Here is a 25,495-nt window from a genome sequence, read left to right as displayed (position 1 = left end):
GAAATATATTTTCATATCCTTTGACCATTTAAAAACATTGTGATATAATTGACATACAAAATTATATTAGTTGAATGCATAAATAAAATGTGACATTTCCATACATAGAATATTATTTGGCCATAAAAAGGAACAAAATGCTTACTGATATATGCTGCAACATGTGTGAATCTTGAAAACATTATTCTGAGTGAAAGCAGACAGTTACGGGAGACCACATATTATATGATTCCACTTATTTCAAATGTCCAGAATAGAGAAATTTATAGACAAAATGGAGATTAGTAGCTACTTAGGATGGGGGGAATTGAGAAGAAATAGGTAAAGGATTTGGGATGTATTTTTGAGATAATGATACATTTTAAATTGATGGTTGGAGATGTCTGTAAATATGCTGAAAATCATTGAACTGTACTTTGCAAATGGTGAATTGTAAGGCATGTGATTTATATCTTAATAAAGCCGTTTTTAAAAGTATAATATTTGAAGAAGGAAAAGGAAAATACAGGCCAATATCCCTGATGAATAAAGTGGAAAATTTATTTAAAGTCTCAAAGCAAGGGGTGGGAATGTACAATGCACTTGAGTGAATGGAAGAGGGAAATAATCTTTGTGAAAAATAGAATTGTACATGCGACAAGCAGACACAAAGTGTTTCATTACTGTTTTCACAACAAACATTTATAAATTATGTGCTATAGAATTGCAACAAGGAAGATACAAAGAGTTGGTGGAATAATTTGAATCCCCAAGAATTATCAGCTTTCAATATTCCCAAGAGTAGAACATAGGAACACAGTAGAACAGCCTGAAGAGAGTAAAAATTATTACTGTAGCCATTGGGGCCAATGTGAGGGGATCTGAGGTTATGTCCCAGAGTACAACACAGCATAGATGGGTGACCTCCTCAAGCACTCTTCCCCACGTGGGAGAACTGGGACATAGTCACAGTAGGTGCTCCTGATTGAGCATCTACTCTGTACCAGGTGATTTCCCATCAGCTTTAAATTAATACTGACTTTAAACACCAACTCCATAACATAGGTGGGATTCCTCTATTTATAGATAAAGAACCAGAGGCCTAAAATATTCATTTCTTGTCATGAAGGAAATACTCAAAAAATATTTGAGCATGCAGAATCTGAACTAATGAATCCGTTATTTGACCATCTGAGATCAGACCTGAGGTGGACAGGAGGTTTAGTAGTGGAGAAGGCTTCAAAACACCTGCTCCCGACTCTAACACTGGTCCACAGTCTCTATACTCAAAGAATGGTCCACAGACCAGGACCTGCAGCACAAAGATCAACTAGGGGCAAGTTGCAAACGCAGAATATCTGGGCTGATCTTAGACCTGCCAAATCAGAATCTGCATCTGAACAGGATCCATGGGTGATTCCTTTACACATTGATGTTGGAGAAGCTCTGCTCTAGAAGAGTGTTTCTCACCTTCTCATTGTCCATATTTGTTCTGGATAATTATTTGTGATAAGCATTGTAGGATATATAGCGGCATCCCTCACCTCCCCCCACTAGGTGGCAGTAGCACCTCCCCAGCCCGGACAAACAAAAATCTCTCAGAGAATGTCAGGTGTTCCCTGGAAGCAAATCACCCCAGTTGAGACCCATTGGCCTCAAGCATGAGGACTGAAAAAATCACTGACGGAGTTCTAAGCAAAGCTCAGCCTTTATTCACTTCATAAGTTTGGACAGTTCCTTTCACCCTTCTAAGCCCCTTCTCTGCAAAAGTAGATTAAGCTTCATAACAGTAAAGACACCAGAGAATGAACTTTTGTGAAAATAAAATAAGACCATCCCTATAGCATTCTAAGCTCAGTACATGGTGCACAAAAAAGATCTAAATATGTCTTTAACATTTTTAAGTGAAGCACTATACTACAGCTTTTAATATGTGTTCCAAGCATGGATCTTCTAGTAGACGTGTTAAAGGATTATAAGTGAAGGATTTTGGTACTCATGCATTTATAGCAAAGGAGTACACCTCTCTCCCTTCTTGAAAATAGGAATAGCAACATTCTAGAGCTCTCAGGAGATATTCCCACCACAAGACAATGTTTTGGATGTCCATGAGACCTACACAAGAAGGTTCCTCAGTGTTAGATTTGGAGAAACTGTTAACTAAAGATTGTACTAAAGTGCAATGTAGCTAGATCTCTGGAAAACAGGGAAGTTCATGGAGAAGGATTCACATGTCTTCTCATCTGATCTCTCTGGAACAGAGAACCAGCAGGAAAAAATTCCTTATGTCCATACCAGTATTCCATAGGATAATGATGTGCTCAGAGGTGGGAATTACAATGGAAACTGCACCTAAGGAGCAGACAGAGAGAGCTGTAAATACCTCCTCTGCTGCATTTTCACAGCGTGTACAACCTTGGGCAAATGGGACCTGGTAGCTGCTATTAGAGTCGTAAATCTTGCTGGAGAACGGATGCTTCACTCCTTCCTGCTGTCCTGTCTGAAGACAGAGCTTCCGTCTCCATCATCAACCATCTAGGGAGACATTGGATTTCCACACTGAAACCTTCTACTCAGAGACTCCATCCAAATAAGTCTCACAGACCAGGAGGAACTTCAGGGAAGAGTCAGAGAGAAAGTAAGTGGAGACTTTTACCTAAAATCACTTGAGTGCTTAAGTATCTAATCAAAGGCCAAGAGATTGCCTCATTTTTCTACGTTGAATAATGATTTAAAATTGATACATTGGGGCTTCTCTGGTGGCACAGTGGTTAGGAATCTGCCTGCCAATGCAGTGGACAAGGGTTCTATCCCTCGTCCAGGAAGATTCCACATGCCTCGTAGCAACTAAGCCCATGCACCACAACTACTGAAGCCCATGTGCCTAGAGCCGCTGCTCTACAACAAGAGAAGCCACTGCAATGAGAAGGCCACCCAGAGCAGTGAAGAGTAGCCCCTGCTCTCTGAAACTAGAGAAAGCCTGTGCGCCCCAACAAAGTCCCAATGCAGCCAAAATAAATAAATAAAATAAAATTGATACATTGAATGTATTAAAAAGATAAGTGTCTGTGGACTCAGTAATACAAGTATTATTGTTGAAAATTAAGTCATGGGAATTGAATTCCAGTTGGATGAGGATGAAGAAGCGGGAGGCATAAAATGTTCCAGTAAAATTGGAACATATTTGAGGGATTTTGCAGCTCAGGGGAGCAGGCAGGCAAAGTGTTAGATTTGGAGACATGAGCAGTGAAGTTTTTCAGATGGGATGTATTTGAACATGTTCTGTATTTATAGACGGATCCAGAGCCAAGGGGGCAGATACTACCTTACAACAGGACTTCTTGAGACATGCATTTCACAGTATTGCCTCCCACATTTGTACTCACATAAAAAACACCGCATTGAATATGCATAAAGGGATATGCCAAGGAGCATTTCTTTGCAGTTATTTCATTACCTGAGAGGTTAAATATATTTCTGACTTCATTAGCTATTTAGATTCTCTAGGCAATTGTCTTTGCAAGTACTTTGCTTTTGTGTACTGGGATCTGAGTGTTTTTACTGATTTCACTGCATTGTTTAAAAAAATATGCTTTTTTTCCACCAAGTTTGCTGTATGCCATTTAATTACTTTATGTATGTATACACACATATATGGGGTTATGTGAGAGTTTATAAATTGTGTGGGATCAAATCTATCACTTGGTCATGTTGTGCTCCCCTAATTACTTTTAAACATTGAAAGTTCTGTGTTTTTAGTAGTAAGGAATAGATTTTTATGCGCATTGCTCTCTTATTTAACATCCAATTTTCCTTATTTCTAATGTTTTATGTATTGTGATTAAATGTCCTTTTAAAAATAGCAATCATCTCCCAGGTTGTAGAACACATTCTTTTGTATTCAACAAAAGATTCCACATCTTTTTAAGGAGCATGATAGACTTCGTTTATATATAGGATGAAACTGTAACTTTAGATAATGCTTCCTCCACTATATATTAAAAATATTTTCCTATTCTTTTATTTCCTATTTGCCTCTTCTTTCATTTTCAAGATTTTGTCTATTTCATCTTAAATCAGATATTTATATGATTATTGTTATTATGTACATTTTCTTTGCGATGTTAGTATGAGATATTCATTCATTTACTACAGTTGTTTGAATACATTATTATTAAAATAGATTTGTTTTCCCAATCATTCTATTTATTTCATGGATCCTCATTTTCTTAGCATTTGTTGCTATATAAATGCACACTTTTGTGAAAACACAGAAGTGAACAAAGCAGGTGAGGTCCCTGCTCATTTGGATAATACATTATAAAGGAGAAAGGAAAGAGCAATGAAGTAAATGCTTGTGTGACATAAGGAAGACAGGGAAACATCCTATAAAGAAAGGGGTAGATTCTTATGGAATACAGAAGAGTTTATGGAGGATGGTCTGGGGAGGTCATTGCATGTTTGATGAGGAAGAGAATCAGGACTGGTGCCCATTAGATTTGTCAGAAAAAAAGATCAAAGTCCAAGCCCCAAGAATAAGAAAGGAAGAATAGCACAAAGAAAAGTGAGATAAGGGCCAGGCTAACCCACTACTGGGACATACAAAAGCAAGTGTGGTCTTATAAACTTGGAACAGGACCAGAAATAGAAGTCAGATCAGGGGCCTGAGGTGGGCGCCGTGATGAAGCAAGTGGAGCGGCCAGTGTGGTGCCCTGAGTCTGAGGTCCCTTCAGCACCACTGGCTGCCTTTCTCTCTGCAACCTGGCTCTTCTCATGGGCTCTTCACTCGTACTGCATTTCCCTCATCAGTAGAAACTGGCCTTCTTTTAACACTAATTTTTCCTTTACTGCAGTGGATTCAAAAATTTTGACTGTGTCTCACAGTAAACATGCCATTTACATAGGGACTAACCATGTATGCACTTGCAAACACACAACTACACCTATGGACACACACACACAACTAAACAAAGAGAATAACTACCCATAATTACCATTCATAAGCTAACAGGAAGGAACTATGCTAAACTTTTTACCTATATTGACTACATCTATCAACCAACTTAAGAAGTCGGATATGATTACGCCCACTCTTTGTGTGAAAATATTAACATTTGGAACAGATTAGATGTCTCGCTAAATGTTTTCAAACTGCTGATTTGTGTTACATCCAAGGTTCAAAATCCAGTTACTGATTTCAGAATTTTGCATGTAACATCATTCAGAAGACTTTTAATGTTTCATTTTTAAAATTCTCACTATTTCCATACATTGTGTATTTACTTTTGTAAATTGTGAATTTATTTCATTTGCTCATCTTTCTAGTGAATGTTCATTTATTAAGATGTTTTGACCTTGTAAATACAAGACTCCTCTATTTTTTGGGTAGATTGTTTTTGCTGCTTTATTAGTTGTTCTGGGAATCAAGGAGGTATAACTGGGGGTGGAATGCTGCCAGAATCAATGAAGCTTTCTTTTCTTTACAATCTCTCCGGGACTGCCTGAGCTAATTAGACTTTTTTTTCAAACCTATGTCCATTTCTTTCTTTTATTTCTATGTATGTAACTGATTTTTTATATTTATTTAAATATAGAACACAATATGGTCATATTAAAATGGAGCACTAAGTTCACATGTCTGAGGGAGGCTCACAGCTGTAATTTGGACACTAGTTCTTTGTTCTTTGGGGTAATGGTAATTTGATGTTGAAGGCTTGATTTGTATAATTTCTTTGCCAATTACTGTGCCTCAGTGTGAGAAGACCCTGGTAGTAGCCTACTCGCAAAAGGTCACAAAGTGTTCTGTGATGTGTGTGTGTGTATTTTGTGGGTGACAAGCAGTTCTGAGAGTTGGATACTTGACCCCATATATTCTAGAGTTACCCATAAGAGACCAATGACAGAATGTTAAACAAAACATGAAGATAAGGAGGGGAACCATGGCTAGTCACAAGATGCCTTGAAATCAAAATTAATAAAATACAAGGAACAGAGTGTGAACAAGGGACTCTTTGTATCTTGAAGCCTCAGCTTTAGCAAGGAGGCCACCTCTTTCCTCAAAACTCTCTGACACCATCTCTCATCACTCTCCCTCTTGCTCATTGCTTACCACACTGACTATGTTTTGAGACTTGAACGTCGGAAAAAAGTGCCTTCCTTGGGGCCTTTCTCATTTACCTGCTGAGAACACACTTTCCCAGATAATCTCTTGTTTCCCATCCAAGTTTCCTTGAGGCCTCTGTTCAAATGTCCCCTAGGCTGTAGATCTTCCATGAACTCCCAGTAAAAATAACATGCCCACACACTCTCTTTTATAAATGCTTTTTGCTACATAGTATTGTAATTGTAGCATATTACTGATGCCTACTCTTGAAATTTTAACATGGTATTTTAATAATTTCATTCCTAGCCATCACCATCACATGGAACCAGGCAATGATTCCCAGATTTCAAAATTTCTTCTTCTGGGATTATGAAATGAACCAGAATTGCAGCTCCTCGTATATGTTTGGACTTTTTCTCTCCATGTACCTGGTCACTGTGTTTGCAAACCTGCCCACTATCCTGGCTGTCAGCTCAGACTCCCACCTCCAGACCCCCATGTACTACTTCCTCTCCAGCCTGTCCTTTGTAGACATCTGTTTCATCTCCATCACCATCCCAAAGATGCTGGTGGATATACACACAGAGAGCAATAACATATGCAGGTTGTATCACCCAGAAGTATTTTTTCACACTCTTTGAAGGTTGAGACAACTTTCTTCTGACAGTGACAGACTATGACTGCCTCTTGGCCACGTCACCCCCTGCACAACAATGTCATCATCAACCCCTGGCTCTGTGGACTGCTGGTGCTGGTGTCCTGGATCTTGGGTGTCCTAAATTCCTTGTTAGGAAGCTTAATAATATTATGATTGTCCTTCTACACAATCAGATGGTCAAACTTGGCTGTTCTGATACTTTTCTCAATGACAGCTTCTTGTATTTCTCTACTGGACTGCTTTCTGGTTGTCCCCCACCTGGTATCCTTTACTCTTACCCCTAGATAGTTTTCTCCATAAGCAGAATCTCATCAACTCAGGGGAAGTATGAAGCATTTTCCACCTGTGCATCTCACTTCTTCATTGTCTCCCTTTTTTATCATTTGGTACTAGAAGTGTACCTTATCTCTGCTGCTATCCACAGCTTACACTCAAGTGCAATAGCCTTGGTAATGTACAGTTCTGTTACACCCATGTTGAACTCTTCCTCTATAGTCTGAGGAACAAAGACATAGAAGGGCTGTGGAGAGACTCTATGGGATGACGGGTATAAAGTGAACAGCTGTCCTGGATTTGAAGTACACTTGGTTATAGGACTCAAAGCCTTGGGACAAGAAATTGTGATTTTTTTTTTCAGTGCAGAATATATTTTGCTCCCATTTGTTTTCTGGGATTTTTATTTCTTTGATTTCAACTCTTCTATACAATTTCAGTAACTCACTTTATTAAACTTCCTGCTCTGTCTGATATATAGGCAGTGTTTCTTTTGGTCCATTTTCATACATTCCATTCCCAAAGTTTTTCTCAAACTTGGATCAGAACTATTTGGAAATTTCCATATCTTTAATGGAACAACTTGGATTTCTTAAAAATAATATATCATCTTCAAATGACATATATCCCACCACATAATTTTCACTAGTTTTCCTGAACAAATAATTGTGAGTTTTATTACTCACATAAATAAAATTATACTTGATATCTAAAACCACGTATGTAATTTCATTGCAGGGGAAAATATGAAACCTCATTTTTCACTTTGGGATTGTCATTCTGTTTTACATCACTACCTTAACTGCTCTTTCTGATAATGTGGACTGTATCATAGTAGCCTTTCAGTATCAGCCTATTGATAATAATGCTATAGGCTAGGAAGCCTGGACAATTTGCCAGGTACCATAATGCTTGTGATTCAGATTTGAGCCAATATTTTGGATGAACTGGCCCTTGTTTTGTAGTTGTTGTATTTTGTTCTTTTTGTTGTTTTAACTGAAATGTAATTGACATGATGCTATATTTGTTTCAGTTGTACAACAATAATTATTTGATATTTGTGTGTATCACAACCTAATCACCACAATAAATCAAGTTAGCATTCATCACCTTACATATTTACACATTTTTTTCACATGATGAAAATTTTCAAGATTCCCTCTCCTGGCTGCATGAAAATATAAGATACAGTATTATTAACTATAGTCCCCATGCTGTACATTACATTTCCATGATATGCACATTTTATACCTGAAGTTTGAAGCTTTTGACACCACTCACCCATGTTGCCTGTTCCCCACCTCTTGGCTCAGGCACCACCAATCTGTTCTCTATCTCCATATGCTTGCTTTTGTTTTTGTTTTATTTTTTTATTTTTATTTTTTAGATTCCATATAAAAGTGAGATAATGTGGTTTTTCCCTTTGTCTGTCTGACTTATTTCACTTAGCTTAATGCCCTGAGATCCACCCATGTTGTTGCAAATGACAAGACAATCATTCTTTCTTATGGCTGAATGAAATTCATGTATTATTCTTTCTTTATCCACACTTTCTTTATCCATTCATCTATCTACAGACATTTCCTTTGTTTCCCAGCTTGCCCATTGTAAATAAAGCTGCAGTGGACATAGAGATACACACATCTTTTCAAATTAGTGTTTTACTTCACTCAGTATGACAATCTCTAGGGTCATCCATGTTACTGCAAATGGCATCATTTCATTCTTTTTTATGGCTGAGTGATACAGAGAAGGACAAATATTATATGCTATTGCCTAAACAAAATGATACAAATTAGCTAATTTACAAAATAGAAATAGAGTCACAAATGTAGAAAACAACTTGTGTTTACCGGCGTGGGTGGGGGGAATGGAAAAGATGAGTGAAGGATAAAAAGAGAGATTGGGAATGACATATACACACCACCATATACAAAATAGACAACTAATAAGGACGTAACATACAGCACAGAGAATTCTACTCAGTACTCTGCACGGGAAAAAATCATAAGAAGTGTGGATATATTTATATGTATAACAGATGAACTTTACTATACACCTGAAACTAACACAACATTGTAAATCAAATAGACTCCAATAAAAATGTAATTTCTTAATTAAAAAATATAAATAAATAAATAAATGGAAAAAATCTAGGTTTTTATTTCTTTTGGAGAAATACCCAGGAATGGGATTGCTGGATCTTATGGTAGTTCTCTTTTGATGTATTGAAGAACCTCTGTATTGTTTTACACAGTGACTGCATGGATTTATATTCTCACCAACAGTGCACAAGTGTTTCCTTTTCTGCCCATTCTCACCAAAATTCATTAGTTCTTATTTTTATATATTAGCCATTCTAGAAGTTGTGAGCTGATATTTCATTGCAGTTTTAATTTGCATTTACCTAAAGGCTAGTGATGTTTAGCATCCTTTAATGTACCTATTGACCATCTGTATGTCTTCATTGTAAAATGTCTATTCAGATCTACTTCCCATGTTTAATCATATTGTTTAGGATTTTGTAGTTGAATTATATGAGTTCTTCGTATAATTTGAATACTAGTCCCTTATCAGATATATGATTTGCAAATATTTTATCCCATTCATTAGGTTGCCTTTTTAGTCTGTTAATGGTTTCCTTTCCAGTACGAAAGTTTTCTACTTTGCTATAGACTATTTATTTTCACTTTTGTTGCCTTGGCTTTTGGTATCAAAACCAAAAAAAAAAAAAAAAAAGAAAAAAACATCACCAAGGTAAACATCAAGGAGCTTACAGCCTGTATTTTCCTCTAGGTGGTTTTGTGGTTTCAGTTGTCATATTCAAGTCTTTAATCGATTTTGAGTTAATATTTGTGTATGGTATGATATATATATATATATATATATATCCTTTTTATTTTATTTAATCTTTCTTTCTTTCTTTCTTTCTTTCTTTCTTTCTTTCTTTCTTTCCTTCTTTCTTTCTTGGATTTGGCTGTCCACTCTTTTAATACCATTTATTGAAGAGAATGTCTTTCCCCCATTGTATATGCTTGCCTTATTTGCTGTAAATTAATTTGTTATATAAGTGTGAATTTATTTCTGGGTTCTTAATTCTCTTACCTTGATTTATGTGTCTGCTTTTGTGCAAATATCACACTATTTTGATTACTGTTGCTTTCTAGTATAGTATGAACCCAGATAGCATGATAACTCCAGTTGTGTTCTTTCTTCTCAAGATTGTTTTTCAGTTTGGGTTCTTTTTTCTATTCCATATAAATTGTATGATTATTTGTCATAGTTCTGTGACAAATTCCATGGGTATTTTGATAAGGATTGGTATAATTAATATGTCCATAATCCCCAAAGCAATCTGTACATTTAAGGAAATCCCTGTCAAAATATCCATAATATTCTTCACAGAACTAGAACAAAGAATCCTAAAATTCATATAGAAGCAAAAAAGACCCTGAAATGCCAAAGCAATCTTGAGAAAGAAAGAAGAAGGCAGGGGTATCACCCATCCTAACTTCAGACTATACTACGAAGCTACAGTAATCAAAACAGCATGGTACCGGCATAAAAACTGACACATATCAATGGAACAGAATAAAGAGCCTGGAAATAAACTCACACCCTTGCTCAATTAATTTAAGAAAAATGTGGCAGGAAAATACAATCTATTCAGTAAGTGATGCTAAGAGAACCGGACAGCCATATGTTAAAAAAATGATATTAGAACATTTTTTGGCACTACACACTATAATAAACTCAAAATGGTTTCAAGTTGTACATGTAACACCTGACACTCTAAAACTCCTAGAAGAAAACATAAGCAGAATACTCTTTGACATAATGCTCTTTGACAGAATACACTTTCTATTGCATTAAATATTTAGAACAAGCAAATCTAAACAAATAGAAAGTAAATTAGTGGCTGCCTAGGGCTAGGGAGCTTGGGGAAAATTGGATTTGACTGGTTATAGGTTTAGGGTTTGTTTTTTAAGGTAATGAAAATGTTCTAAAACTGATTGTGGTTTTGGTTGCAGAAATCTGTGAGTATACTAAAAGTCAATCGTACACTTTACATGGGTGACTCATATAACATGTGAATAATATCTCAATAAAGCTGTTAAAAAAAAAACAACCCAATCAAAAAATGGGCAGAACACCTGAATAGGCATTTTTCCAAAGAAGAGATACAGATGTCTATTAGGCACATGAACCAATGCTCAACATCGCTACTTATTAGAGAAATGCAAATAAGACAATTTTACTTCAATTAAAAATTTCAAAAACAAAACAAAAACAAAAACAAAGATTATTTGAAAGAGTATCATAAAAGGGACATTTTCTCTAGGGCTGAAGACGTACACATGATTGCAGAAATCAAATCTTCAGAATCAGATTTGTAATTGTACGATCAGACTGTGGAAGAGGAACAGAGCCTTTATTCCAAATTATCTATATAAAGAAGATGTGGGACATATATACAATGGAATATTACTCAGCCATTGAAAGGAATGAAATTGAGCTATATGTAATGGGGTGGGTAGACATAGAGACTGTCATACAGAGTGAAGTAAGCCAGAAAGAGAAAAATGAATACCATATGCTAACTCATATATATATATATATAATATAAAAAAGAAAATGGTACTGATGAACCCAGTGACAGGGCAAGAATAAAGATTCAGATGCAGAGAATGGACTGGAGGATGCAGAATTGGTGGGGGGGGGGGCAGCGAAAGGGAAGCTAGGACGAAGTGAGAGAGTAGCATAGATATATATACACTACCAACTGTAAAATAGATAGCTACTGGAAAGTTGCTATAACAAAGGGAGATAAACTCGATGATGGGTGATGCCTTAGAGGGCCAGGACATGGAGGGTGGGAGGGAGTCGTGGGAGGGAGGGGATATGGGGATATATGTATAAATATGGCTGATTCACTTTGGTGTACCTCAAAAACTGGTACAAGAGTGTAAAACATTTATATTCCAATAAAGAGCTTAAAAAATTACAAGCTTAAAAATAAATAAATAAATAAATAAATAAATAAATAAATAAAGTTCCTCACTTTTTTGAGCTTTGTAGTCCCTCTGATGTCTAATGACTTCTCTGTTTAGATTTCTTACATTCAGAAAGTTATTCCAGCCATTGATTAAAAATACTTATAAATTCCTTTTTACCCAAGGACGAAAAAGTGTTTCTAAAGAATAATTTCTCTTCAAATAGCATATATCATACTGGATAATTTTTACTTTGTTTCAGTAAAAGGCTAGTCATGAGTTGTTCTACTGCTATGGGAGAAATAAACTTGGCGACTAAGACCATTTACAAAATTGTATAGTAAAAGAAAGTCTAAAATCACAATTTTCCACTTATGTGTATATTAACCCTCTATATAGCAATACCTTCACTTCTGTTCCTGAAAATGTAAACTTCAGCCAATAGTGTGCTTTAGAGATGGTCATTGGGTTTTCATCTCTTTATTTCTTTATTAGGATCCTGTTCTCTTACTTAGTCAATACCTACAGCACTTGCTGTAGTCCCTGTAAAAAAACCGATAATCAAATACGTCTCCAAGAGGAGTCCTCATTGAAAGACACATTGTAGTAAACAAAGTGATCTAACATGACCTAGAGCAGAGATAACCTTAAATATGATGGATGAAAAATTTTAAATCATGCAGTGTATTGCTATGCAAAATATTTTATATGCTGTACATCTACTCATTGGAGTTTTCAGGATAGGTGTCCTTGTGTAAGGTAGTTTATATATATGGTGAAGGATAAATTAGCAAGTTTTAAAATATTTTTATTAAACTGTCTCCCTGTTTCTGCTAGAAAACTGTCAGTATTGCTGATGATATGGCTCCTTGCTCTGCTCTAAATGAAATAACTCCCTGATTCAAACTGTTGTCACAATCACTAAAGGGGTAGTGAATAATCACTATTGATATCTTCCATTATACATCTCCTTTATGGTCAGGAATCTCTTCATCTTTCTGGTCAAAACGTGTCTCAGGAGAGAACTTGAATTCCTACCCAGTCATGTGAATCAGGGTTAACAGTTTTCCTACACAAAAAATGCATGTCGTTCCAAACTCTCCTGGTTACATGGAAAGGAACCCCAATAAGACACTTTTCAGTACAGTTGTCTGAAAAAACAAACAAATGCACAAAAACTTCAATAACAGAGTAACCATGAATATTGTCTTCAAATATGATAACATGCCAAAAATCAGCAGCAATATGCGGGGAGCCGCCCTGGAAAAGGGGTCTTGTTCTTCGGACATGGCTCTGGGAGCTGCCTTAATTCAAGGGTTTGTGTAAAACAAACATAGCTCTCTGTCCTGCCACCCCTGACCTTTGAGTACGTGCTTAAACAAAGAGCATGTGATCCCTTGGGCTGCAGTACGTGCGCCCACAGACTCCTTATCGTGTAAGTACATTCTGAGACCATTAACAGGATGTACGGTACAAGCTACTACGCAAGTTCCTGGTGCCCTTGAAGATAAAACAAGTTATAACAAAGAAGGAGCCATTTCGTTTGATATTCCCCTTTTCTGAAGCTGTATAAAAAGCCGCCGTATAATAAAGAAGTTTGTCAGTTGCCCTAGAATGCTTCTGAGTTCTGGGCTTCTGATCCTCTTGACCCCATTCTTTGTGTGTTTGTCTTTCTTTCTTTCTTAGCCGCGTCGTGTTTGCCTAAGGACCTGATCGATTTTGCCGGCAGGTTCCGGCAGCAACAGATTATTATAATTGTCCTCACTTCTGTTCACTTTAAGTACCAGTTAAAGCTGCATAACAAGCCATCCCAAAGCAAAATTATTTGATTGTAAAGTGAGGAGCTGTCATGAGCTCTGCTGTGCTTCTCCTGAGTCTATAGTCAGATGTGGGTCTCTACCTTGTGCTTTTACGTCTCATCCATGATGTAGTATGTGGTCATGGTGCCCTTCTCTCTTGATCCAATATGTGATCAATTTCTGCTACTTCTTTATCTATTTTATCTTATGTTTTATTGGAGAAAACAGCATCATGTGTGAGTTGCTTTAATTTAGTAGTAGTGTCCCTACATCCATATTTTCTTTCTTCACAGGCAGAGGAGATCTCCACTACCACAGCTCAGTGTGAAATAGCTACCTATTGTCCGGATTCCTCTCTGATCCATGCACTGCTAAATTTTATGTCATTCTAATTAGTTTATTATAAGTATTTACATACTGTAAACTGCACATATTTAAAAAGTACTTTTTGACAATTTAGAGAAACTTTACAAAACAGAACATACTGCACAGTTTTGTTTTTGTATAACTCAAAAAGGTGCACAATAAGCTTTAATGGTGTTTTAAAAATAATTGTCATAAATTTAATCTCCCTGAGACTTATTGCTCTGTTTCTGAAGTAAATGTGGGGTAGCAAACATAACTTCAGACAAATATAGTAAGAAATAAATTAAATGTGTGGATATGTTTTAATGGGTCCAAATAAAAGGTTCAAAGCTGAACATCTTGTGTATGTGTGTGTTTATTTGTAGACATTTTTATTTCAAATAAACATATGCACACACATTTGCATGCAGTCTCATATTTTCTGGTGAAAGGAAATGTAAGAGAAAGTTGGAAAGAATAGTTACAAAAATAATGAAATATTGAAATAATATGAAATCAAATAATGTAGAAATTTAAACACAAAGATGTACCTAAATGGTAAACAAAAATTTAAATAATTACTTTTCCTATCTTTATGCCTCAGAGACATTGCAGTCTGAAGCACATTTACATTTATGCAATGAGGAACACCTCTACCAGCTAAAGAGGCTAAATATCTGCAAATTGAATTTAAATGTTCTCTTCTACTTAAGATGGGATTACAAAACAAAATGTCTTTACCCAGGGGAAGCTAAATGAATGCGTTCAGAAGTGTAATCTCAGTTTTCTGTACAAAATTTTATTGGATACGTGTTTGTATTCAATTCCTAATGCTAGTGTAAAAATATCACACTAGTGATTTAAATAAATACACATGCTCCTACAATTCTGGAAGTCAGAAGCCTGAAGTGGGTCTCATTGGGCTAAAATCAACATGTTTTCAGGGCAGGATTTATTCTTGATGCCTGAGGGAAGAATCTATTTACTTTCCAATTCCAAGCTCAGAAAAAAAAAATCTAAATATATTCCTTACAATTAACAAACATTTCAGTATGAGGAAACAAATGATAACTCTTAATTTGTGACATAATTTTGAAATTCGTAATTATTGTGGCAAATATGTCATCCAGCTGAGGTGTGCAGGGCTCAAGGTTTTTATAAAAGGAACACAGTTCTCCCCCTTGTCCTTGTTGAAGAGGAGGATAGCAATTTTCTGTAGCTATTAGGGGGTGTGTCTCCACCACGAGTCATTGTTTCGAAGACTCAAGGGATCTAAACCAGAAAGACTGTAGTCTGAAATAGGGAGAAAATCTTAAATCAGGTTTGGGATAAGTGTTGGGACGTTAGCCTCAGGAAGTCAGCAGAATTCATGAGGAGGAGCTAATGAACACTGGATTTACTGTTTCTAACCTGGTCTCTTGGGAACACAGAATCTCCAGGACATCTCCTTTCTGTTCAGACCAGTGTCCCACAGGGGAATCATGTGCTTAGAGCTTGAAGTAAAAAGAAGGAAGTATGCTAATGAGCAGACATGGAGAGCTGTAAATATCTCCCCTGCAGCAGTTGCTCAGCCTGTGCAACCTTGGGCTGGATGGGGCATGCTTGTTGCTTTTGGAGTCCTGTGTTTGGCTGGGAGACCAATGCCAGCCTCCTTGCCACTGTCTTTTGTGGGGCCAGAGCTTCAGTCTCCATTATCAACCATCCAGGAGGAATTTGGACTTCCAGCCAGTGACCTTCCTCTCAGAGTTCCCAACCAGGTGAGTCGGAGAGTCCAGGAGGTAATGCAGGGTCAGAGAAAATCAAATCCACACAAATATAGCTGAGGTCATCTGAAAGCCACCTGCTGGGGCCAAGGCTAAGAGATTGCTAGTTGTTTGCATTTATTGTGCTAAAAAGGGAAGTGGACATGAACTCAGCAACACAGTGGTGATTGTGGAATGGGTGACATACAGTATATTCAATAAAAGTAAAACATATCCAAGGAATTTTGTGGTAAAATATAGTTAAAAAAAAAGTGTTTTTCTTTTTTTTTTTTAATTGTTAAGATGGGGCACATTTGACAATGTTTCCCTACTCATAAGAAAGATCCAGACCAGTGCATTGCTTGCAAATATTGCCTGCAACAACAGTTCATGAGACATTAATTTCACATTATCACCTTTCACTCTGAGTATTCATATGAAAATATGTATTTGATAAGTAAAAAGGAGGATGCTACATAGATTTATTTTGCAATCATTTTATTACCTGTGAAGCTGAATGTATCTGTGTGTTAGTTGTTCATTTCTCTTCTCTATTGTGAATTGTCTGTACAAGTTCTTTCTATTTTTAAAGTGGTCCCAGGTGTTTTCTTTTTTTTTTTAATTTATTTTTGTTTTCAATGACATTCTTTCAAGCAAACAAATGAATTTTCACCAACTTTGCTGTTTAACCCTGAGTTATGTCTGCATAGACATGTATGTAAGGGATTGTGTGTGTTTATTAATAGTGTATGATCAAATCTATCACTCAGTCCTATTATGTCTTCATTTTTTTCTAACTGAAAACCTGAGTTGTCACTTTTAGTATTCTTTAATTGCAAGTTCCTTCTATAAACAAAAAGGAAAGTGAATGTCCTTCCATGTACTTAGTGCTAACCAATCGCCTTTCATACATACTACAATATTTTAACAACTCCTTATTTCCATATTGTTTCCTTTTGCCTTTCATGATCAGATTGATACACAAAAGTTGCATAATCTTTGACTGTCTTATGTAAGGCATTCTTATTATATTTGACTAAAGATCAACTTTACCTTCCATACATATATATGAATCCAAATATCTTTATACCAGTTGAAATTATAACTTAGATAATGCTTCTTTCACAATTTTAAGAGCTCTTCCCTTACATTCTCTCATTTCCAAGTCTTTGAAACTTTAATTGGAGTTGGCAACCCATGTTGATGTTATTAAATTTTTACCATCTTATGTCTTTGTAAAATTAATTTTAGATTCTCATTCAATTTTTTCATATTGTTTTTTATACTATTTTTCTTATTATTTATTTAGTTATGTTCCTCTGGCCTTAGTTGCAGCACACAGAGTCCTCGCTGCTGTGTGCAGGCTCCCAGTTGCAGCACATGGACTCTAGTTGTGGCATGAGAACTCTTAGTTGCATGTATGTGGGATCTAGTTCCCTGACTAGGGATTGAACCTGGGCCCCCTGCATTGGGAGTGCATGGTCTTACTCACTGGACCACCAGAGAAGTCCCTCATACAGTTGTTTTGACACCACTAATTTAATCTAACTTCATTCTTATTGAGTTTTCTTATTCTATTAGTTCTTTTAGTCTTTTAAAACTTCTCTTCCTATATATTCACACATGCATATTCATGTACTTTTATACAAATGCAGGAATAGAATCTTATGCACATTCTAGGCGCTCATTATGCTTTAGTGCAGTTTTTTATTCTACCTGTTTCCACTTTTCTTTCTTACTCAGTAATACCTCATGGACTTGCCTCCAATGCACTAGTGTAATGCTGATTCATTATTTCAATGTCTGCATAAAATTTCATGGTGTGTCTGTGCTACTCACACTTTGAAAGCTTTACATATTCTTTCTCAATACATTTCTATTACACCAATTACACAAAAATATTTGAAGATCGTTATGTTAAAATTCAAGTTCTACCCAGAGGCAATATTTTTCCCCCAGGGCCTATAAGCAATGTCTAGAGACAGTTTTGGATGTTAAATAGGGAGGTGTAAGTAGAGACCAGGGATGCAGTAAGCACCTTACAATGTGTGGGAATCACACTACCACAGAGAACAGCCTGGACCAGAATGTTAAAAGTGCTGTGACTCAGATATCCTGAGTAAAGAATATCTGTATTTTTAATATTTATTGCTGTTTTCCAACCTTATTACATTTCATATTTCAGTCATCAAAATTAGAGATTAACCCTATGATACTTGTTTACAAGTTCCAAACCCAATCATTTTGTCAGAAATTTTAGTGTTTTCTCAGGCTGATGGATATGAAAGAGATTTATGGTTGATTTTGTAAACTATAACTGAATTTCATCAAAGATTTATGTATTTGATCATATATTTATTTGCCTATTATTGTTTTTAAATGTCCATATGTCATATGTCCATTTTCTACATTTTTAAACCTTTCAAATTAATTTCAAAATTATTATTTCCCAACTGATATTTGGTTGCATATTTTTGGTGAAAATAATCTTTTAAATTTTGTAAATAGGTCTACCTTCTTAGTTCTAAGGTTCTTGCCTTATATAAGATGGTCTCCCCATCTTTAGATTTTGTATGTTTCTTTCCATATTTTTATTTGAAATACATTGAGATCATAAGCTCAGTGACTTTTTTGGAGGATATCTGAAAGTGACGAGAAAGTTCATCTTCTTCACTAGTGCTTGTTTCCCCATTCAATTTACTAAAGTTGTTTTGAATCCACTCTCTTAAACTTGTTTTCATTCTCTCTTCATTCCTCTTATTTCATAACTTTTCATATTCTTAAATGTGTTTAATATAAGTGTGCATATATTCACACACTTATGTGAAAATACAAAGGTGAGCACAGCAGGTGAAGTCCCAGGGTTTTGGATCATGCAGTATAGAGGCGAAGATTGTAAAATAAAATAAATGTGTTATGACACAATGTCCTTGAGCATAATCATATAAGTAAATTATTCATGTGAAAATATAGGATTATCATTGTGGTGCAGGATTCACAGGACACAGTCTGGGGAGGCTTTTGCATGCTGGATAAAGTCCAGAAGCAAGACTACAGTGTAACCATTGAATTTGTGAAAAAAGAGATCGCAACCAAAATCTCAAGAATAATGATTAAAAGATGCCATCTGAGGGACTTCCCTGGTGGTGCAGTGGTTAAAATTCACCTGCCAGTGCAGGGGACATGGGTTCGATCCCTGGTCTGGGAAGATCCCACATGTCACAGAGCAACTAAGCCCCTGCTCCACAAGTATTGAACCTGCGGTCTAGAGCCCATGAGCCACAACTATTGAGCCCATGTGCCACAACTACTGAAGCTCACACACCTAGAGCCCGTGCTCTGCAATAAGAGAGGCCACCACAATGAGGAGCCCTCGCACCACAATGAAGAGTATCCCCCACTCTCTGCAACTAGAGAAAGCCCATGTGGAGCAATGAAGACCCAACACAGCCAATAAATAAATAAATAAATTAATTAATTTTAAAAAAAGATACCATCTAAGAAATGGGAAAAAGGGGCTTGGCTCAGATCCTATCAGACCATATAAAAGCCAACTGATTAAAAAGGAAAAAAAAAACATGGAATTGACATAGGAAAAGCAAGACTTATACACTTTGATATCAAAACACCATGTATGCAATATCCTATGATAAACCATAATGGAAACGAATATAAAAAATGTAAAACACAAATTTTTTTGTATTTTATATATTTCCTTTTGTGAAGTTTATTTTTCTCTTGGGATGTTTATACTATAAGGTGTTTGACACCATAAAAATATTACTAGTTCAGATTTTAGACAATTTTACTTTTGTTTTTATTATTTACCTGGTATCAATGGGATGTAATAAGGGTTGGAATGCCACCTGAACTAAGGCAGAGTTTTCTTCCTAAGAACCTCAGGGGCAAACCTGAACTTTGGAGATCATTTCTTTTTCCCTCAAACACTTCATTGTTCTTTCTCATTCTATCTGTGTCTATTAAACAGATTTTCAATGTTTATTTAAATACAGTGCAGAAAATGGCCATACCAATACAGAGGTCCAGGTTTATTTTTTCAATGGGAGGTTTACAATTTGGAATTTCTGGGTGCATTTCTAAAAGCTTTACGGGAAAGAAAACTCATCTGGCCAGCTTGCATCAACTCCACTCCTAGCCTAAGCAGTGTGGCTGGGGATGGGAAGGGCATGGAAGTCCCACACTGAGCTTATATTCCAAAGGGACTCATAACATGAAGGGCAGAACTAAATACACAGAAGTTACCAAGGAGAGGATTCATTATCACTCATGGGGGCCCCTTTAAAACAATATCAATCAAGTGCAAGAGGTACATAGTATGGATGATGTTTATGCCTTGAAGCTTCAGGAGCACAGAGAAGCCACTTCACCCCTGGGCATTTTTTCACATCTTCTCTCATCACTCTCCCTCTTGCTCTTTCATCTTTGCAACATCAACTTCCTTTTTATGACAAACATCTGAAGCAAGCAGCCTCCTCAGGGTCCCCACCCTGACATCCACAGGACTGAGCAAGACAAATCATCACCCCTGACGACCATTAATTTACTAACAGTTAGAAATGATGCTAATCTTTTCACATCGATTTTCAACCCTCTCAGGAGGATAATATCCCTATTTCCACTACTTTTGTAAAGATGTAAACATTAAGAATCATTCAGTTTTTTTCTCGAAGTTCACACAGATACTATGTGGTAGATCCAAGATGCAATACCAGGTTTTCTGATCTGCAAAGTTTTGTTTTTAATACGACTTGGAAGTGTCTTTTGCCATTTCAGTCAAAAAAAATCACCCTCTATTGCACATTTCCATTTGTAAATTCTGTATTATTTCTCTTTGTTCATTTTTCAAGTGGGATGCTGAATCGATAAGATGACTTGATATCATATAGATATCACTCTTTTCTCATTTGCATATGTTGTTTATTTCAGCTTTTTTAATTGTTTTGGGCTCAAAGGGACAGAGAGCAAAGAACAACACATGGACAAGGGACTCCCCATGCCTTGAAGTTTAAGCAATAGCAGGGAAGCCACTTTATTCACCAGCATCCTCTGACACAGGCCTTCATTATCCTCCCTCTTGCATTCCCCCAAACTCTGGCTTAATTCTGAGCCTTGAATATCTGAAAGAAGACCTTTGGGGTTTGTTGCATAGTTTCTTTTCCCTACAGGGCATGCACATCACCCGATAACATCTTGTCACCTGCTGTGTCCTCCTTGAATTCTCTTTTCAAATGTCACCTTATTTGCAGGTCGTGTAAACTCCCCATAAAAAGTAACATCATATTGTCTCCTTTCTACCTACCTTTTTTCCCTCATAGCACCTGCACCTGACATCACCTAGTATGGAATATATTTGCTTATATTCTTTCCCCAAGATTGGATTTTAGGATTTTTATAAGACAAAGTTTGACACAAGAATTCATAGATAGATGTCACAAAGAAATATTAAGGTGATGAGATATGTAAAACATATATATATGTGTATATATATTGCCTTTCTTCAAAATATTAATTGTAATGCTCAGCCTATGTTAGTAACACCCATTTTTGTGAAAATTATATATTGTTTCTTTCCTAGGTGTCACCCCTGCATTATGGACCCAGGAACAATACACATATTTCCAAGTTTCTTCTCCTGGGATTCTCAAATGAACCAGAATTGCAGTTCCTCATATTTGGGCTTTTCTTCTCCATGTACCTGATCACTGTGTTTGGGAATCTGCTCATCATCCTGGCTGTCAGTTCAGACTCCCACCTCCACACACCCATGTACTTCTTTCTCTCCAACTTGTCCTTTGTAGACATCTGTTTCATCTCCACCACCATCCCAAAGATGCTGTGGAACATCCAGACTAACAGCAAAGTCATAACCTATGAAGGCTGCATCACCCAGATGTATTTTGTCTTATTATTTGGAGGACTGGGTGCCTTCCTCCTGACTGTGATGGCCTATGACCGCTATGTAGCCATCTGTCACCCCCTGCACTACATGGTCATTGTGACCCCTCGGCTCTGTGGTCTCCTGGTGCTGTCATCTTATATTATGAGTTTCCTGTATTCCTTGTTACAAAGCTTAATGGTGGTACAGCTGTCCTTCTGTCCAGGCATGGAAATTCCCCACTATTTCTGTGAACTCAATCAGATGGTCAAACTTGCCTGTTCTGACACCTTCATCTGTGACACAGTCATGTATTTCGCCACTGTCCTGCTTGGTTTTGGTTCCCTGGACGGTATCCTTTACTCTTACTCTAAGATAGTTTCCTCCATATGTGGAATCTCATCATCTCAAGGGAAGTATAAAGCATTTTCCACCTGTGCATCTCACCTCTCAGTTGTCTCCTTATTTTATTGTGCAGGCTTTGGAGTGTACCTTAGTTCTGTTGCTACTTACAGCTCTCACTCAAGTGCAATGGACTCAGTGATGTACAGTGTGGTCACACCCATGCTGAACCCCTTCATCTACAGTCTCAGAAATAAAGACATACAAGAAGCTCTGAAAATATTCTTTGGGAAGGAAACTGTAAAAGGAATAATTGTCCTGGGGCTGGAAAGCTGCCATTGATTACAGAGCTCTAAACCTCAGAGCCAGAAATTGTGTTTTGCTGTTTTTTTTAAATCAGATTTTGAAAGTAGAACTTGCTCTTTCTGTTTATTTGTGGAATTTTTATTTCTTTGACTTCCATTTCTCTATACAATTTAACTTACTTTGTTAAGGTTTCTTCCTTCTCCGGTATCCAAAAAAAAAATCCTTCTCTATCTTCCTATATTCCAACTTTATTCCAAATATTGTATATGAAATATATGGACATCCCATTTATCTTATGGGACTTCATGCATTTCTTAACATTTTTTTCTCAAATGACAATTAATATTTCATTTAATAGTTCCTTAAGTTCTTAGGAGAATAATCATAAGTTGTACTAACCCTATTAAAACACACACACACACACACACACACACACACACACACTCAGCAACCTAGGCCATTTATAAGTTTATAGGACAGGAAAATCTGAGACCACAGTTTTCACTATGTGTGCAACAATATTTGTGCATCACTAACTTAACTGTTCTTCATGATAATGGAGATTTAACATGTAGTCTGTTTCATAGCTTGTAATTGTTTTCATTCTCCTCAGTAGGATCTGGTTCTCTTACCCACCTGTGTGTCCACAGCGCCAACACTAGTCTCCGACTAAGACTGATTCACATACATGTCTCTTAGTGATGTCTGCATGAAATCAGAAATCTGAGTAAATAGTTGATTTGATATAACCTTGAATATGATTAAACAAGTTTTAAATTAGACTTTGTATTACGTTGCATAATATTTCTTTTTCAAGATGTACATTTACTCACTGACGTATGAAATATGTGTCTATGTGAAAGGGGGGTTTATTCTTTGGTGTGGAGTTTCGGATGGCAAGCTTTAAGATTTCTCATTGAATTATCTCATTGTTTCTTCTTGAAACCTCCAGTGAGGCCTACAAATACAATTCTTTCCTTTGCTCTAAATGAAATATTTCATCTTTTTCTGCATTTCATCATAAACACTAAAAGGGCAGTGAACTCACAATACCATCTATTATATATCTCCTATACTAAGACATTTCTTCAATGCTTATTATCATAAATGACTCCTAATATAACTTGAATCTTCCTAGTCATGTGATTCAGGGTCAGCAGTGCTTCTGCACCAACATACATATCCTTCCAAGTTCTCCTAGGTACTTGAAAGGATATAAACATAGTCAATTTTTAATACTGTTACCTGAAATAAACATAAATAATTATACAATCAGAAATGCTGTCTTCAATATTACACAGCCATAAAAAGGAATGAAACTGAGTTATTTGCAGTGAGGTGGGTGGACCTAGAGACTGTCATACAGAGCGAAATAAGCCAGAAAGAGAAAAACAAATGCCTTATGCTAACTCATATATATGGAATCTAAAAAATGATACTGATGAACCCAGTGACAGGGCAAGAATAAAGATGAAGATGCAGAGAATGGACTGGAGGACAAGGGGTGGGGTGGGGGGCAAAGGGGAAGTTGGGAAGAAGGGAGAGAATAGTATTGACATACATACAATACCAAATGTAAAACAGATAGCTAGTAGGAAACTGCTGCATAAAACAGGGAGATCAACTTGATGATTGGCGATGACTTAGAGGGCTGGGATAGAGAGGGTGGGAGGGAGTTGCATGAGGGAGGGGATATGGAGATATATGTATAAACACAGCTGATTCATTTTGTTGTACAGCAAAAACTGGCACAACAGTGTAAAGCAATTATATTCCAATAAAGAGCTTAAAAATTTGAATTAGCATGAAATTTTAAAAAATGTTGAAATGTAGACACAAATATTTAGAATAGAATGTGTGAACTTAATTTTAATAGTAAATTACTTTTTCTCTTTTAATGCTTCAAAGGCCTCAAGTCATTTATATTCATGTAATGAGGAATCCCCTGAATATGCTATTGGAGCATAATATCTCCAACTTGACTTAAATTTGCTCTTGCTTAAGATGGTATTTCAATATAAAATGATTTTACTAACTTGAAGCTAAATTAATGAATCGGGAGGCCTACCCTCACTTTTCACAAAAGTGAAGCTGTAACAAATTAGTACATTACTGGCTTAAAATAAACAAATTTATGCTTCTGCAGTTCAAGAGGACAGAAGATGGAAATGGGCCTCATTGGGCTAAAATCAAGATGTGTGCAGGGCTGGATACCTCTGAAGGCTCTAGGAAGAATCCATTGACTTTCATTTTTCAGTTTCTAGGGTCAAACTGCAGTCTTTGACTCATGGCCCTGCCTTAATCTTCAAAGCCAAAAGCATAACATTTTAGAATTTCTCCTGTCTCTGATTCTTTTTCCTCCTTCTTACCCTCTTTCCACATTTAGAGGACCATTGCAATTCCATTATCACTGCCTAGGTCATCATGATTAAACTTAAGGTCAACTGATTAGGAAACTTACTCCATCTGCTACCTCAAACCCCATCTAACCATATTCTTGCCAGCTAAGTAAAATAGTATATTCAAAGCTTCTGGATTAGAAAGTCTTTTTCAGAAGTATTTGATCTTGTTCAAAGGATGAGAAAAGGATGGAACACAATTTATCATAGCCTTTGGAATCAGTAAACAGCCTTGTTATTCACTTTCATGCAAGCACAATCTTTCATGAAAAAACCCTAAAACTACGTGCACATGACTCTAACACAAGCCTGAAGACTTGCTGCTCAGTGAGAGGTCCACAGGCCAGAACCTGCAGCATCAACATTATCCAGGATCTTGTGAGAATCCAAGACATGTTAAATCAGAATCTACATTTGTGCTAGAATCCTGGGTGATACCTGTGCTCTATAAATTTGGAGAAAAGCTGGTCTAGAGTAGATTCTCTCACCTTCTCAATGTTGACATTTGGGGCAGAAGATTTCTTTATGTTTTGTGCTTTCTTGTGCATTTGTAAGTATTAAGCAGCATCCTTCAGGTATTAGCAAATTTTCCTAAGGACAAAATTGTCTCCATCTCAGAGTTTGAGAACTGGAAACAACCTGTTAGAATTCCAATCAAG

The 25,495-nt window shown here is 36.5% G+C and overlaps 1 protein-coding gene across 1 annotated transcript; it reads left to right on the top strand.

The window, feature by feature from the left end:
- Window positions 1-21,603: 21,603 nt before the first annotated feature.
- LOC130836101 (olfactory receptor 7A10-like) lies at window positions 21,604-22,473 on the top strand. Its single transcript, XM_057708069.1, has one exon. It carries the CDS (start codon window positions 21,604-21,606, stop codon window positions 22,471-22,473), a length of 870 nt encoding a protein of 289 aa, XP_057564052.1.
- The last annotated feature ends 3,022 nt before the right edge of the window (window positions 22,474-25,495 follow it).

This window comes from Hippopotamus amphibius, chromosome 15 (genome assembly GCF_030028045.1).
Source record: "Hippopotamus amphibius kiboko isolate mHipAmp2 chromosome 15, mHipAmp2.hap2, whole genome shotgun sequence".
Classification (NCBI taxonomy): Eukaryota; Metazoa; Chordata; class Mammalia; order Artiodactyla; family Hippopotamidae; genus Hippopotamus; species Hippopotamus amphibius.
Note: the sequence above shows the minus strand (reverse complement) of the source record. Positions and strands in the feature narration are given on the sequence as shown.

Coding starts and splice junctions, on each gene's coding strand:
- LOC130836101 (XM_057708069.1), top strand. CDS start 21,604: ATGTACCTGATCACTGTGTTTGGGAATCTGCTCATCATCCTGGCTGTC.